At 50.1% G+C, this 16,209-nt stretch overlaps 1 protein-coding gene across 3 annotated transcripts in view; it reads right to left on the bottom strand.

The window, feature by feature from the left end:
* Positions 1-16,209, bottom strand: part of TPCN1 (two pore segment channel 1) — a 64,539-nt gene that overhangs the window by 12,753 nt on the left and 35,577 nt on the right. For all 3 annotated transcript variants that reach the window (XM_064169014.1, XM_064169013.1, XM_064169015.1), the window contains 14 exons: positions 15,264-15,352; positions 14,239-14,273; positions 13,144-13,202; positions 12,275-12,374; positions 11,112-11,228; positions 10,048-10,172; positions 8,778-8,826; positions 8,531-8,594; positions 7,009-7,053; positions 4,541-4,597; positions 4,394-4,447; positions 3,330-3,402; positions 2,732-2,839; positions 509-580 (listed from right to left, as the gene is read on the bottom strand). In XM_064169014.1, coding sequence (XP_064025084.1) covers positions 509-580; positions 2,732-2,839; positions 3,330-3,402; positions 4,394-4,447; positions 4,541-4,597; positions 7,009-7,053; positions 8,531-8,594; positions 8,778-8,826; positions 10,048-10,172; positions 11,112-11,228; positions 12,275-12,374; positions 13,144-13,202; positions 14,239-14,273; positions 15,264-15,352 — 1,047 coding nt within the window. The remainder of the gene's footprint in view (positions 1-508; positions 581-2,731; positions 2,840-3,329; positions 3,403-4,393; positions 4,448-4,540; positions 4,598-7,008; positions 7,054-8,530; positions 8,595-8,777; positions 8,827-10,047; positions 10,173-11,111; positions 11,229-12,274; positions 12,375-13,143; positions 13,203-14,238; positions 14,274-15,263; positions 15,353-16,209) is intronic.

Genomic DNA, 16,209 nt, shown 5'->3' with positions numbered 1-16,209 from the left:
GACTGTGCCAAGAACAGGGCTGTAGCTAACAGGCTCTGCTCAGGCCTCCTTCAGGGGAACAAGGTCTGAGGATGCCTCACTCAAACCCAAACCATTTTGCAACAATGTTCTTGAGTGTCTGTACTGAGGACAGAGAAAACTCTGGGGTTGTACTAAGGACAGAGAAGCATCTTGGGCTGAGTATAGTCATGGCAATGTTACTCCCAAATGAGCCTCCCCTCTCACCCAAAAGCTGGGATGAAGGAGGAGGAAAACAAATCACACAAGCATCAACTCTTAGTTGTTTTACTGACACAAAAGCAAGAGGAGGTCCAGGGGGTACTGGAGTGTTGCTTATCACAGACTGCTCTGAGAAATGGGAAGGTTAACAGCTCAAAATCAAAATCAATCTATTGACAGATCAGAGAGTAAACACCTTCAACAGGTTTGACAGGTCCCTGTCCTGACCCCAGCACTCAAGCCTTCCCTCTCTCCTCCCCACCATCACTCCAAGAGCAGCTGTTAGTACCTGGCCATCCGGGGGAACAACTCAAACATGGTGTCCAGAACATTTCTGTAGCGCTTCTTCAACTTGAACAGCCTGAAAGGAGAAGGCAGCAGTTACCTACACACTGCCACTTTGCTGGGGCTGGGGGAGATGGAGAAGCTCAGGCCCCTCTACATCCCAGCTGGAAGCAGTGTCACAGGTCTCTGTAGCTCCCAGAGGAAGCAGTGTCACAGGTCTCTGTAGCTCCCAGAGGAAGCAGTGTCACAGGTCTCTGTAGCTCCCAGAGGAAGCAGTGTCACAGGTCTCTGTAGCTCCCAGAGGAAGCAGAGTATCACAGGTCTCTGCAGCTCCCAGTGGAAGCAGTGTCACAGGTCTCTGTAGCTCCCAGTGGAAGCAGTGTCACAGGTCTCTGTAGCTCCCAGAGGAAGCAGTGTCACAGGTCTCTGTAGCTCCCAGTGGAAGCAGTGTCACAGGTCTCAGTAGCTCCCAGAGGAAGCAGTATCACAGGTCTCAGTAGCTCCCAGAGGAAGCAGTGTCACAGGTCTCTGTAGCTCCCAGTGGAAGCAGTGTCACAGGTCTCTGTAGCTCCCAGAGGAAGCAGTGTCACAGGTCTCTGTAGCTCCCAGTGGAAGCAGTGTCACAGGTCTCTGTAGCTCCCAGAGGAAGCAGTATCACAGGTCTCTGTAGCTCCCAGAGGAAGCAGTGTCACAGGTCTCTGTAGCTCCCAGTGGAAGCAGTATCACAGGTCTCAGTAGCTCCCAGAGGAAGCAGTGTCACAGGTCTCTGTAGCTCCCAGAGGAAGCAGTATCACAGGTCTCTGTAGCTCCCAGAGGAAGCAGTGTCACAGGTCTCTGTAGCTCCCAGAGGAAGCAGTATCACAGGTCTCAGTAGCTCCCAGAGGAAGCAGTGTCACAGGTCTCTGTAGCTCCCAGTGGAAGCAGTGTCACAGGTCTCTGTAGGTCCCAGAGGAAGCAGTGTCACAGGTCTCTGTAGCTCCCAGAGGAAGCAGTGTCACAGGTCTCAGTAGCTCCCAGAGGAAGCAGTGTCACAGGTCTCTGTAGGTCCCAGAGGAAGCAGAGTATCACAGGTCTCTGCAGCTTCCAGCTCAATGCAGTAAGCTCAATCTTGCCACCAAACTCACAGGATCTGCTCTTGCCCAAGTATTCTCAGCTCACCTAACAATCTCCTGCTGTCCCATGTGAATGGTTGTGACAATTTCTGTTGTTTAGAGGATCTCTAGGAGAGGTCTCTCTTTTTTTAAGCAGGATGCACAAACAGCTATTCAAAAAGCCATCAAAGTGATAAGAACTTCAACTAGTCCTGTGCACAGGGCCAGAATTCCTTCCTTCTTCCCTCAGAAAGAAGCTTCTCTGTGTTTCCCCCACGACCCAATAACATCTGATGAAAGAAAACCACATTGTGCCCACTAATTGAAGATTTGGCAACTCCACCAGCCTTTACAGAGCAACACAGCTGCCAGACATAGGCTTTGGCAGGGGAGCAGCAGAGGAAAATGTTCTTTTTGCCCCCCCCCATAGTTCCCTCGAGTGTCATAGAGTGTTCTTTAAATCCTCACTGCAGAGCTCAACTACATTAACTTGTTTGTAACAAAACAGCACTTTGCCTCAGCTGCCATTCCCCCACCCTTGTGGCTCTCGAGGTGTTCTCTGGAACAGCCTGGAAATGAGAGGGTTAATCAGAGCCATCTCACTGAGCTGCAGAGAGGTTACAGGCTGCAGTCTCGTTTAAAGTGTGAGCTGCACTTGGAGCAGGGTTGGGCTTCACCCTAGAAAGCAGCATCCTTTGAAAACTGTAATTTCTGGCAATTCAATGGAAATGATGCAACTGGCTCAGGCTGTCTCACCCTGACAGGAAGAGCTTTTCTCTGAACAGCAGCAGACAATTTAGAGGAGGTGGAAGAACCCCACGAAGGCAGACACAGGATAATCTGCCCCTGGTAAATCCCTTGATCTCTATTAGAGATCAGCTTAAGCTGCAAAGCACAGGGTTTCATCTCCCAGCCCAAGTTTTGTGTTATCATTCATTTTGATAACTCTGCCTAATCTCATTACCCCACACAACTCCTCTTTGCCATGGTCGTGTACCCACAGAGCAATCCTTGCCCTCTCCTGCTAAGGAGCTCACTTCCCAACTGGATTGATGGAAAACAAGCCTTGGATGTTTTACTGCCCCACCTGCTCTCTTTACCACCCCCCACCCCCTCGCCAAGCCTTCCCATCTCACCTCAGCAGCTGAAGTGGGCGCAAGACCACGATGAAGTAGAAGGGCTCCATGTTAAATGCCAGTGCCATCAGCCCCAAAAATGCAAACAGGGTGACTGAGAAGTCAAAGCTGGAGAGGAAAGAATGAAATCAAACAAGAGGCACGTTTACAAAGGCCTGCAGAGATGGAATGAGGGGCAATGGCTTCAAACTAGAGAAGAGTAGGTTTGGATTAGATGTTAGGAACAAGTTCTGCATCATGAGGATGGTGGAACACTGGAAAAGGTTGTTCAAGGAGGTAGTTGAGGCCTCATCCCTGGAGGCATTGAAGGTGAGGTTTGACAGGGCTGTGGGCAACCTGATCTAGTGCTGACTACAGAGGGGGTTGGACTGGAGGAGCTTTGGAGGTCCCTTCCAATCCAGCCCATTCTGGGATTTCTCTCCGACGTTTCAGCAGAGAAGAGCTAACTTGGTGCTGCTCCAGCCTGACAAGGCCAAGGGCAGAAGAATCACAACAGCCTGCTGGTGGCCTTGTCTGCAGGCCTAAGAGCTCAGAAGCTGCTCCTCCTAACCCAACAGTTCTCACCACCTCTCCCTCCAAACCACCGGTGCACACTTACAGATTCCAGCCCGAGGACAGGTACTCGACAGGCCCCAGTCCAGTTGACTTCAGGAGCAGCTCCACACCATAGACTGTGAAAGAAGGTGGCAGCCAGAGTCAGAAATCAGCAGCAGAGACTTGCTCCCAAAGAGACTTCTGAACACAGGCTTAAAAGACCCTCATCCACCCCTCTTAATCTCAGTTAGATGCCAGAGCGACATTTTCCCTCCAAGTTACCCACTGCTCGTGGTGGTTTCTCTCCAGAGCAGTCCAGAGAACACTCAGGTGGCTCTCACACTCTAAATGCTGAGCACAAACTCCTGTAGGAAAGGCCAGAAAGTGGTGTGGGAGTTCAGCCCTGCCTGATTATTTTCTTCCATCTCAGGAGAACACATCCACATCCCACAGCCTAGCCTTGATCTGCAGGGACAGATCCTTTCAAAGCAAAGCCATCTGCTTTCACCTTCTGTCCTGGCAGCACCAAGAGGACTCTGACTGGACATGAGGAGGAAGTTGTTGAGCATGAGAGTGGTGAGAGCCTGGAATGGGTTGCCCAGGGAGGTGGTTGAAGCCTCATCCCTGGAGGTGTTTAAGGCCAGGCTGGATGAGGCTATGGGCAGCCTGCTCTAGGGTAGGATGTCCCTGCCCCTGGCAGGGGGGTTGGACCTGGATGGTCCTTGTGGTCCCTTCCAGCCCTGACTGATTCCATGATCCTGGTCTATGATGACAGGAACACCTCCACAGAGAGCCAGCACAGGTCCAGAGGAGCTTATTGCCCTGCATGCTGTGCCTACCAAAGGAGGCTGCTCTGCCCTCGGGGCTGAAGCCAGCTTTAGAGCCACACAGCAGCTTTCACAAGTGCTGCTCTAGAGTTATGAAGCTCCCTGAACTGTAGTGGCACAGGCAGCAGTGTTCACATGGATCCACGGGGATGCTGCCAGGCCCTGCCAGGCCCAGCTGCAGCCTGTACACCTGTGGCTAAGTTTTAACTTCAAACTGAATAATCCTTCAGGAACAGAGCTGTCTGTTGCCCTCCCAGCTCCTTATGAAATGGCACAGCTCTGTTGGGAGGCATCAGCTTACTTGTAAGGAAGACTATGTAGCTCCATGGGACATTTCTGGAGAAGAAATTCCCTCCTGCAAGACACAAGAAGATTATTTTCCCCCTAGCCTTTCATTTTTCCAATCCCCCAGCATCACAGCCAAGAAACAAGCTGGGAGGTTTCCTACCTTGCAGCATGAAGGTTTCAACAAGAATCCAAATTCCATTCACAGCCACCACAGTGTCTGGAAAAGAAAGTTAAAAACCCATAGCAAAGTCACTCCTGGAGCAGGGGACATCCACTTCCCAGGCTACTAAAGAGAGCATAACACAGGACAAGTGGCAGGGCCAGCACCTCCAGCCAGCGAGCAAACTGAACTCTTAACCTGGGAGAGTCTCTTCTACCCTGGCTTCTCCCAGGCTTTCAACAGATGCAGTACCTTGGAACAGGCTGCCCAGGGAGGTGGTGGAGTCCCCATCCTTGGAGGTGTTCAAGAAAGATGTGGCCATGGCACCTTGGGGCATGGTTTGATGGCCATGCTGGTGCTGGGTTGATGGTTGGGCTGGATGATCTTAGAGAGCTTTTCCAACCCAAACACCTCTATGATTCTATCCTTATGTGGTAGTTAGAGGCTAAATGGAATAGCTTAGTGAGAAAAATGAGATGATAGGCTGTGAAAAGGAAACAGTGGTGATGGCTACTGCACTCACAGGCCTGCTGAGAGGTATAAAAACAAGGACACAAACACAGACAGGACAGAGCAGGAGAGTCAGTGTGTGGAGGTCTCTGTCAGTGCCTGTGTTTCTCCCTGGCTGCTTCTGTGTAACTAATCCTTCTGCTTCTAACCTCCCTTGCTGATCCTCCAAACTCACCTTGCATGTAAGGTATACTCTGGAGTAAGGCAGAAGGGGGGAAAGAAGGTGGAAGGGTAGCTGGGAGCCCCTCCTGGGGACTCAGGTTTCTGGGAGGGCTGCTGTGTTTCTGTATTACCTTTAACTTGTCTATTTCTGCTCATAGCTGTGTCTGTTGTAAATATCTGCTTGTATCATGTGCTGAACTGTAATCATAAAGCTTCATTCCTTAACTTCCAGCCTGCTGAGTCCACTCTGAGTGATTTCAGAGGAGTCAGGGTGGGGGAGTGGGCAGGTAACACCCAAACCATCACACTTCAAAGCAAACTAAACCCAAACAATGATTTGCAACATGCTCAACCACTTCCACTCATAATTACCTTACATTCTGCCATGTCATTACCTGCCTGTGTCAGCTTCTCACTAATACAGCAGCCAGACCTCAAGAGAACCACTCTACAGGACAAAGACCTGCCAGATTGGGTTCCATCACTCCTCCCCAACATCCAGATCCTGAGAACTGAAGGTGCAGGACTTCTCAGCACTCAGACCCTCTCACTCTGCTTCACTCCAACCTCATTAGTTTAGCACCCCAATTCACAAAAACTTTCTCCACCAACATTCAAATCCCCTCCAAATTCCTGAGTGGGAACAGACTGTTTAGAAAGCAGCAAGCAGCACCACAAGCAAGTACTCTTTGTCCTCTAGAGAAGCACAGAACCATTCTCATGGGCAGCACAGTTGCCAAGCAATCCTCCAGTAATGAGAACGCCTCCACCCTCTCAAGTGCACACAGAAGAAGGTGGTTGACTGGCAAGGTGGTTCCTTACCCAGCATCCCTGAAAGCTAACCCTCAACACACCCAAATGGAATGAGCTGACTCCTAGAGAATCAGACCCAGCAGTATCACAGGGAAGCAGAAAACATCCAACCCCTGACATGCTGTGATTTTGTGTGATCCGTTTGAAAGAGACCTCCGAGATCATCCAGGCCAACTCTTGCCCCAGCACTGAAGGGTCAACACTAAACCACATCCCTAAGTCAGGTCCACTTGCCCCTAGAAACCCCCCCAGGGATGGTGACTCCAGCACTGCTCTGGGCAGAGCATTCCAATGTTTGAGAACACTGCCAGTGAAGAAGTATTTCCTGAGATCCAGCCTGAACCTCCCTTGGCACAGTTTGAAACCATTTCCTCTGCTCTCGTTCTTTGCCACTAAGGAGAAGAGGCTGCCCCCTCCTCACTCCAACCTCCCTTTAGGTAGTTGTAGAGGGCAATGAGGTCTCCCCTCAGCTTCCTCTTCTCCAGCCTGGACAACTTTAATTCCCTCAGATGCTCCCAGCAGGAGAATGTTATGAAGTGGATACTGGAATGGGCTGCCCAGGGAGGTGGTGGAGTCGCCATCCCTGGAGCTGTTCAAGGCAGGACTGGATGTGGCATTTGGTGCCATGCTCTAGCCTTGAGCTTTGTGGTAAAGGGTTGGACTTGATCACAGTATCATCAGGGTTGGAAGAGACCTCACAGATCTATGAGGTCTCTTCCAACCTTGGTGATACTGTGATACTGTGTGAAGTGGGCTCCAATGAGCCTCTCCAGAAGCCCAACAGAGCAAAACCTGTGAGGCCAGGCTGAGGCAGAGCTTGCTATCAGTATGCAGTTCCCTCCTTCTCTGGCCAAACTGCCAAGGTGGTCCCTGAACCATGGCTCTGACCAAAGCCCAGGCCCCACCAGGCTAAGGCCTCATGAGGGCTGGCAGACAGAGCTCAGCAGAGCCAGGCAGAGAGGCAGCTGAGTGCCTTTACTTACACATGGTGTACTGGAACACACGGGACTTCACCAGGATGTTGATGCCTGCATGAAGGACAGGATGACAGAACAATGTTTATGCAGTCCTCCATACCCCACACAGAGTCCTCCAACTTCTCCTTACAGATATTTTTCATCAGCAATCCTCAGCACAGAAGCTAAACAGATCAGCAGCTTGTCAATGTTTACTTCTTGGGACCAAGCTGACATTTTCTCTAGAACTCACCATCTTTAACCCCTGAGATGCCTTTTTGTCCCTTTGGGGACTAGTTCTGTGGTGCAGACAGGGGTAAATGCAGCTGCTGAAGCACTGCCTGTGTCTGAAATGACACAGGTGCTGTCAGGGAGGGGTGAGTGCACCAGCAGAGACACTAGGATTCGTGTGGCAGCTCTGTGTTTGGGCTGAGATGGTGCCAGCGTTTCTCACTAGCACACAACACTGAAAAAAGGAACTGCAGGTAAGTTCTCGCTGAAGTCAGATCTGGGACATGGGAGGGAAATCACCCTTGCAGCTCAGGTTACACTGATAGGTATCTCAGACCTCTCTGCCCTTCCTGAGCAGCTGCACTCGACCTGTGTGAGTGCTGCAGCCACACCTTGGGAGCAGGAGGCCTGGCAGCTTTTAGGAAAATACAAATCCCACTCCACAGTCACTGCTGGGAGTTGCTGCCTGGGGTATGGAGAAGCTCTACAAACTCTACTGGATTCAGCAGTCCTAATCCTCACCTAACCTCTGTGCTGAAACAGGAACACAGCCCTCCTGAGCAAAAAAAACCTGGTTTGCTATAGAGGCCCTGCCAAGAAGGCTCCCATTTTTGGGAAGGTTTGGGTAAGAGCACAGGCAATGTTTCCAGGACAGGAATCTTCTTTGGAGACTCTGCACACACAGAGGCTTGGTCAGTTGGCCTGCCCTCAGCTCTTTACCAGGGATACAGAAGAAGGTCCCTGCCCTTTGAACAAATGCTGTTCACAGGCTCACAGGATGCTAGGGGTTGGAGGGGACCCAAGGAGATCATCGACTCCAACTCCCCTGCCAGAGCAAGACCATACTATCTAACACAGAGCACAGAGGAACACATCCAGACAGGCCTGGAAAGGCTCCACAGAAGGAGACCCCACAGCCTCACTGGGAAGCCTGTGCCAGTGCTCTGTGACCCTCACAGTAAAGGAGTCCCCCCTTGTGTTGAGGCAGAACCTATTTCACTGCAATTTACATCCATGGCTCCTTGTCCTATCCCAGGGAGCAGTGAGCAGAGCCTGTCCCCCCACTCCTGGCAGCCCTCAGATACTTATAAACATTTATCCAATCCCTCTAAGTCTTCTCTTCTCCAGACTAAGCAGCCCCAGGTCCCTCAGCCTCTCCTCATCAGCCATGCCCTCCAGTCCCCTCATCATCCTCGTAGCCCTCCGCTGGACCCTCCCCAGCAGATCCCTGTTCCTCTTCAACTGGGGAGCCCAAAACTGAACACAATACTCAAGATGTCAGCTGAACACATGCTGTCAGGAAAGCACTGCCTGTTACCTTTGAAAATAAGGAATGCTGTCCTTGGGAGGTCATCAAACCAGTGCTCACGACTGCGTTTTGCCTGGAAGAGGAACAGCCAGGAGCAGAAGCAGTCAGCTACAGCCGCACAAAGAGGCAGTGAGGGAGACCCTCCCCATCCCCACCATCTGCCTCTTTCACACTGCCTCTGTGCCTTGCTCACCCTCTGGCTTCTTCTGCTCCCTCCCACACACACTCCCCTCTCCTCCAGCCACTCAGTCCTTACCTTCCATTTTAAGCCAACAACTTCATAGAAATTGTAAAAGTCCTTCAGACTGCAAAAGAGAAAGAAGCATCTGATCAGAGCCTTGAAGTTGATTAGAGCCTTAATTGTCCTTGTCAGGCAGCAGCAGCAGAGAGCCCCTGGAAGTTATCAACTCCTTATTAGAACTGCAACCACAGCTGATAGAACTCAACAGTGACCTCTTCCCCATCTGGCCCAGGGTTACCGACTGACCACGGCCACTACTGGGTACGAAAACCACCTCCTGTCTGCTCCCACAGCAAACTCTGACCTTACTCAACTCCAGAGTTTTACCGCTGAGTGGAAAGACCTGAGGCTCAGACAGCAAGCTCCAAGGGACAGAGATTGTCCTGCTCTTCAGGAAGAGGTCTTAGACTGTCTTAATTACCTGCAGGGTCCTTCTCTAACACCTTTGTACGTTTGCTTTTCAAGGCAACAATGAAATTTGGCAGAGGACACGAAAGCAAAGAAACTCATAAAACACAAGTGCCTGTCTAGGTGCTCAGGGTCAGGCCACTAACAGCTTTAGGTGTCTGAGAGTGAGGATGCTGAACTTTGCAGACTCTTCCTGGTGCCATTAGGTGCCTAAATTAAAAAACCAAACCACCTCAGTCTTTCTCCTTGTGTCACTTTCCACACTTCTCTGTGGCACTCGACTTTAAGGAGAAGCATCAGTGTCTATTTCATGGGAGACTCTCTCCAAGCCTGTCTGTGGCCAGAACAAAGGAAAAGGAAGAGAAGGTCTCCTGCTCTAATTCCCTCTGCTTCCATGCTGGCTTCAGCTAGCTGCACCCACCCACCAGAATGGTAATTCTCTGCCTCATAACACAGAGGATGACAGTCCTGAAAGCACCAGCAGAATCAGATTTTAATTAACAAAGCCCTGGGGGACGCAGCCAGCTGCTGGAAAAACCCAAAAACTTGTTAAGCTGCGAGGCTGCACGGGGTGAGGAAATGCTCCTTGCAGGCTCTACTGCTGTCCCTCAATTTTCCCCTCCTCTCTTCTGGCAGGGGAGGTGGGAAGCAGCAGCTGCCTGATGCCTGCCAGCAGAATGCTGTATCCACAAGAGGGCACGCAGGAACTCCAGCACCTCCAAAGGAAAACCTCAGGGCCCGTGGTGGCCACCCCTCCTCCAAGCTCCCTGCTTCCCTGGCAAATCCTTTCAACCGCAGAATCCTTATTCCCACATCTCAGCCGAACAGGGAGCGAGGCAGCCTCCCTGCTCTAAGTGCAGCAATCAGAGCATCCTACCTGAGTAAAGGAGTATTGCTCTGATTCAGTGCTTTGAAGGTGAGATATCTCTCCCTGGCACACATCCGAGGCTTGTAAAACCGCAGCAGCCCTTCGAAGTGCTTGAAGGAAATTCCAGATGGCCTCTGGAAAACAAGGGAATGTTGTCACAAGCAGTGGCATGGTGCAGAAGCACACAGAGACACTCACTCTGGATTTGTTTGAAGCAGGATCTCTCCATTATCTAAGCTGCCATTATTAACTAAGCCCCGAAGTAGCCTAAGCTACCGCTCCGAAATGCTGAGCTTATCCCAGAGCACAGAGATCAGAAAGCTCTCCTGGTGACTGCTCCCTCCAGCAAATGCAGAGCTGTTCCCTGCTGTCTCATCGTGTGCAAACTGTCCAACCAGACACCCCAAGCACCAGAGTTCAACCACTCTTCTTGGGAAGTTAGCAGACAGCCTCTACCACATCTCATTGCTGGCACTTTTGAAGACTATCAGCTACGTGCCCTGAACATGAACTAATCTACTCCAAGTGGGTTTTAAGTTCTTTCTGGGCCTTATTTTCTCTTGCTGCTCCACAAGTTAGGCAAGAAATCAACCCACTCCCCCAAGTGCTGTGTTCCTCTAGAGAGCTGTTTGTGGGTGAATGGCTTCTTTCTGCACCATTTAGGCAGTACCTAGCGAGGGCACTGTACCTTTTCTTGTACCACCCAGCCCTTCTCCAAGTACTGCTGCTTGAGAAGCAATTCCTCCAGTGACCCACACTGAGTCAGAGAAAAATCAGTGATTGCAAGCACTCCACAACAAACCTCACTCATTTTATCAAGGCCCTTCCATCCTCTCACACAGGGCTGAAGCTCAGACTACTTCGGGTTTCTCTCCAGAAGGAGATCCGAACACGTTACAAGAAGACAAAACGCAGCAGCCTTCAGCGAGTGTGATTACAGTCAGCAGACATCAATCACCTGGTTTGGAACACGCTCTTTAAGCACCGCAGCCCACTGGTGCTCTGAAGAGATTGCTGACCTCCCCTCCTGCTGCAGCCCAGGCTGCTGGCAGCCTCCCTGCAGAGCCCTGTACCTGTTTGGTGATCAGCAGGCGGTAGGCATGCTGTATGGCTGTGCGCTTGTGCAGCAGCAAGGACTTGAACTTCCTCTTCTCGATGTCGTTGAAAGTGTCAAACACAACAGCCAGGAGCTGCAGAGAGGAGAGGAGAGAAAGCCACGTTTGCATCTGCAGCTATCTGAGCCAGTGCTTCTCCAGCAAGCAGGAACATCCAGAGGCAAGCAGGCATTGCCTGCAGATGGAATTTGCTAAGCGCTAAGGAATTTACACCGCCCGAGGCAGAATGGAGTCGGTGAGGGCCTCCTGGCCACAAGGATCCCACAGGAGGGTCACTGAGCACACTGCACCGAGCCACTTTTTGGAAGAGGTCTGGGTATTCCTGGCCTCCTAACACTCAGTAGTGGTGTTAAGAGCTAAGGCTAAACGCCCCCTGCTACCTCCAACAGAAAAGTGTCAGAAGGTTTGTGAAAATGCCCTGACCTCTCCCTGGAAAGCAGCTCTGGAGGGCTGCTCTCTGGTCTAACCCTTCCACAGGAGCATTGACAAATGTGTGTCAAAGCTAACCCTCCACCTAGGGACAGCAGCAGTGAAATCCAAGCCTGCTGCAGGCATCAAATCACTCAAACTGCAAAATCCCTCAACTCCTTTGGCAAGCTCTTCTCCACCACTGACATCCCCCCTGAGCTATAGTCTTGGCCCTGCCCTAGGGCTGCAAGAAGTGCAGCCAGCACAGCAACCATGCTCCCACGCTGCAGCTATCAGCACTCTTCAAGTCCTGCCACACTCAGTAATTCCATCCCCTTTTCCAAGTGATTTACACAGTATTTCAGGCAAGCCCAGATAATAAAATGCCATTTTATGATCAATAATTAAGACAGAAAAGGACACTAAATTTCCTGCAACTGAGTATGTCACTCCAAGCATGATATTAATGTGAGAGAAGCTGAAAGATCTTCAGATCATTCTGTTTCCTGTGATTTAGCTCAGTTCCTTGTGGTTAAACATTAAAGGACTCCTCTCTCTCTCTCTCTCTCTGTAGCAGAGCTGCCACTTCTAGAAGTATTCTGCCAAAGGGGCTGGGATTATTACAGAGCACTCTTGGGAACGGGAAAGACTCTGCTGGGCAGTGAGCTGCAAGCAAGGCAGAGAGAAGTGAAGTGCTTCATCAGGGGACTCACCAAGTTCATGATGAAGTACAGCTCGATGGAGAGATACACGATGAAGAAGACACAGGACCAGGGGTTCCGGGCATAAGATGGCATCATCACATCAGGGAAACTGCAGCCAGAAATGGCACAAGTTTAAGGACCAAAAATACAAAGGCAAGAGGCACAGGACACGTGTGTGTGTGTGTGTCTGTCTGTGACTGCAAACCCACAGCCACAGGTCTGGACATCCTGCAGAACCTGTGCTTGCTCACGAGACACAAGTTTGTGCCTAGCAACGAGCAATAGGAACGTGGAGGAGCAAAGAAAAAGATACATAGGGGAAGCAGTTTCCTTGTACATCCCAAAAGCCAAATGGGCAGAGGAACTGAGGCATGGGTAAGGGTTGCACATTAATACTTAGCAGCTACAGCTACACAGCCTCGGTGTAAGTGTGCTGCAACCTACGATTTATTCCGTCCTCCGCTAATTTCCTAATCCTCAGAGCTCTCCCTGCCAGCAGATCAGTATTTAGCCACTGCTGTTATCCTCCTTTCCTAGCAGATAGGTGATCTGGAGCAGAGGAATAGGAAGTTGTTTGACAACAGCAAACTGTGGGCTGACAAAGGAGCACAAACAGAAACTTTCCCTTCTTGGACCAACAAGGCCTAACAAAGCTGTTTCCTCTTAGTGCCCTCACAGTGATGAAGTGGTCTGAGTTGCTCAGAGATAACTCTGCAGCTGAGGTCAGAGTGTCCTGAACCAAAATGGAATAGCAGCTCCTGCCATGCAGGCTGACTCAAGGAACCTCTGTCTCTGGAGACAGGGCATTTCTGCAAATAAACTCTTGGATCTGTTGGACTCCTTTGGGGACAAAGTGAGCTGGAAAGACATGAACTTACTTTGAAGTGGTCAAGAGCACGAAGAGATTCACCAGGCTGTTCTCTAGGGTATTGAAGTACTGAAAGGAAAAGCTCCCATGACAAAAGGCAAGCAGGATTCCACGGGGACATTTCATTCAAGTAACAACCAATCAACCCACCCAGATGAACACAGGCACTTCTGCAATCCCCTGGTGCCTCCCCTAGGGAAAGGACACTTCAGCACTGGTCCTTTTTAAAAGGTGCCCAAGAGATGGCATGTGAAGAGTTAATCAAAAGCCAATTACACACTTTCATAGTGCTTACTCCCAGCAAGCAGGATCCCATGGCTGCTAGACTCTAACACGAGCAGTCTGAGGTGGCCAAACCCTCATCCAGACACCTTCCTACCCTGAGGACAGTATCACATGGCTCATTTAACTGAATGAAGACACCAAGAACAAGGAACTACTCCAGGAACATTCCCTTTGGGACAACCTGTCATTGTGGAAGTTCTCTGCAACACCTTCCCTCCTAGGAGGGGGTGAACCAGGGTAGCATTGCCAAGCAGCCCCTGACCAGCTGCATCTACAGAGTAATGTCTGATTCCCAAGCTGGTCAGAATGAGACTCAAGCTTCAGCTGAAAGAAACCAGGAACATTCTCTGCTCCTTCTTCCTTCCTAGGAGAGAGTAAACCAGGGTAGCACTGCCAAGCAGCCCCTGACCAGCTGCATCTACAGAGTAATGTTTGATTCTCAAGCTGGTCAAAATGAGACTCAAGCTTCAGCTGAAAGAATCCAGGAACATTCCCTTTGGGACAACCTGTTTTTGTGGAAATTCTCTGCCCCTTCTTCCTTCCTAGGAGGGGGCAAACCAGGGTAGCACTGCCAAGGTAGCCCCTAACCAGCTGCACCTACAAAGTAATGTTTGGTTCCCAAGCTGGTCAAAATGAGACTCAAGCTTCAGCTGAAAAAAACCAGGAACATTCTCTGCCCCTTCTTCCTTCCTAGGAGAAAGTAAACTAGGGTAGCACTGCCAAGCAGCCTCTGAGCAGCTGCATCTACAGAGTAATGTTTGATTCTCAAGCTGGTCAAAACAAGACTTAAGCTTCAGCTGAAAGCATGAGAGATACTCACCGGATCTGAGTGGTTAGGAGAGAACAAGTAAAAACCTAGAGAAGCAGCAAAGAAGGAGAGACAGGGAAAAGAACAAAAATAAAGCCTGATTAATGTCCAGCAGCAGAGTGGTGAGTCAAGGACTTGTAATGACAGGGTGAGGGGTAATGAGTTTAAACTGGCAGAGGGAAGATTTAAACTAGATGTTAGGAAGAAGTTCTTTACAGTGAGGGTGATGAGACACTGGCACAGGTTGCCCAGGGAGGTTGTGGAGCACAGAATCACCCAATGTGATCGAAGATCACATTGGGTGATTCTGTGCTCCACAACCTCCCTGAAGGTGTTCAAGGCCAGGTTGGATGAGGCCTTGAGTGACCTGTTCTAGTGGGAGGTGTCCTTGCTTATGGTGTGGGGTTAGAACTGGCTGAGCTTTGAGGTCCCTTCCAACCTAAATCATTCTGTGATTCTATACTGAGAATAATCCCTGTTCTGACACAACAAAGATGAGATTGTCTGGAAGGCTTTCTCCATACAGATTTGCTACTAGATCAATCCCTTCAGAAAACAAAGACTTCTGGGGATGGTTTGAGTATAGGACTGGAGCAAGGACACCACAGACACATGCACTGGTGGGAATGGTGACTGAACTTAGAAGACAGAGGAATAATTGATGGAAACATAACCTGGAAACCACAGAACACAACAGATTATGCTCTGGAGAAGGTCAGGAGGAGGATTTTTGTTTCTAAAACTTCTAGAAATATTAATAAATCTTCTGAGTTTTTTGGTTGATTTTTTTTTCTGGTTGTTTTTTTGGTTTGTTTCTTTTGATCTTTAATTCTGCCTTCCAGATGACTGCAGATGAAATGAGACAAATGGAAGAGCTTGGCAAGCCTCTGAATCTAATCAGCTTCATATTCACCCAGGCTGCTTGAGTTGCCTTTGGAGAGAATCACAGAATCAACCAGGTTGGAAAAGACCTCAACCAGGTTGGAAGAGAGCAAGTGGTTAAGAGCATCACTTTACCTTCCATCAACAGAACTCACCCAAGATGGCAAAAATCACCATGAAGAAAAGCAGGAGGAGAAGAATGTCAATAAAGGGTGGGAGGGACTGGAAGATCTGTCGCAGATTTCTGAGAAATAAGAAAATATTAATAAATTAAACCCTGCAGGCTTCCTCCTCCAGGTTGGCAGGGGGAAAAAAAAATAACACCACCACATCACACACAAGGACTCTCTTCCCACTTCCTCCAAGGATTAAGAGCAGAAAGCTGGGTAATTTAAGATCGTTTCCAAGCTACCCATCTGTCCCTTGCAGTCAGCTCTCAGGTACTGCAAGTAATAGCAATGCCACCCCTGGCAGCTTTCCCTCTCCAGACTGAAGACTAGCTCTGTGATTCATTGTGCAGTTTAACAGGCAGCCCTAGGAGGCAGAAACAACTCAGCTACCACGTTCATGTGTCGTGCTCCTTGAGGTGGTTTATCCAGCTGAGGAGAGCACGCAAGCACCGCGCGCCGTGAGCGCATCCAAAGCTTCTGCCTCGGACGTGTCCCTGCGTGGGCAATGCTTCAGCTGGGACTACAGCACATCTCTGACATGCCACAGGCTCACAGGATGTTAGGGGTTGGAAGAGACCCAAGGAGATCATCGACTCCAATCCCTCTGCCAGAGCAGGACCACACAATCTAGCACAGATCACAGAGGAACATATCCAGACAGGCCTTGAAAGTCTTCAGAGAAGGAGACTCCACAACCTCTCTGGGGAGCCTGTGCCAGTGCTGTGTGACTGGAACAAGTGAGCAGAGCCTGTCCCACTCACTCTTGACCCCCAGCCACCAGGTGTTTATAAACATTTATTAAATCCCCTCTCAGTCTTCTCTTCTCCGGACTAAGCAGCCCCAGGGCCCTCAGCCTCTCCTCATAAGCCATGTCCTCCAGTCCCCTCTTCTCTAGAGACTTTCAAGGCCTGTCTGGATGTGTTCCTGTGTG

The sequence above is a fragment of the Pogoniulus pusillus genome, chromosome 30 (assembly GCF_015220805.1).
Source record: "Pogoniulus pusillus isolate bPogPus1 chromosome 30, bPogPus1.pri, whole genome shotgun sequence".
Classification (NCBI taxonomy): domain Eukaryota; kingdom Metazoa; phylum Chordata; class Aves; order Piciformes; family Lybiidae; genus Pogoniulus; species Pogoniulus pusillus.
This window is presented reverse-complemented; position numbering and strand designations above follow the sequence as displayed.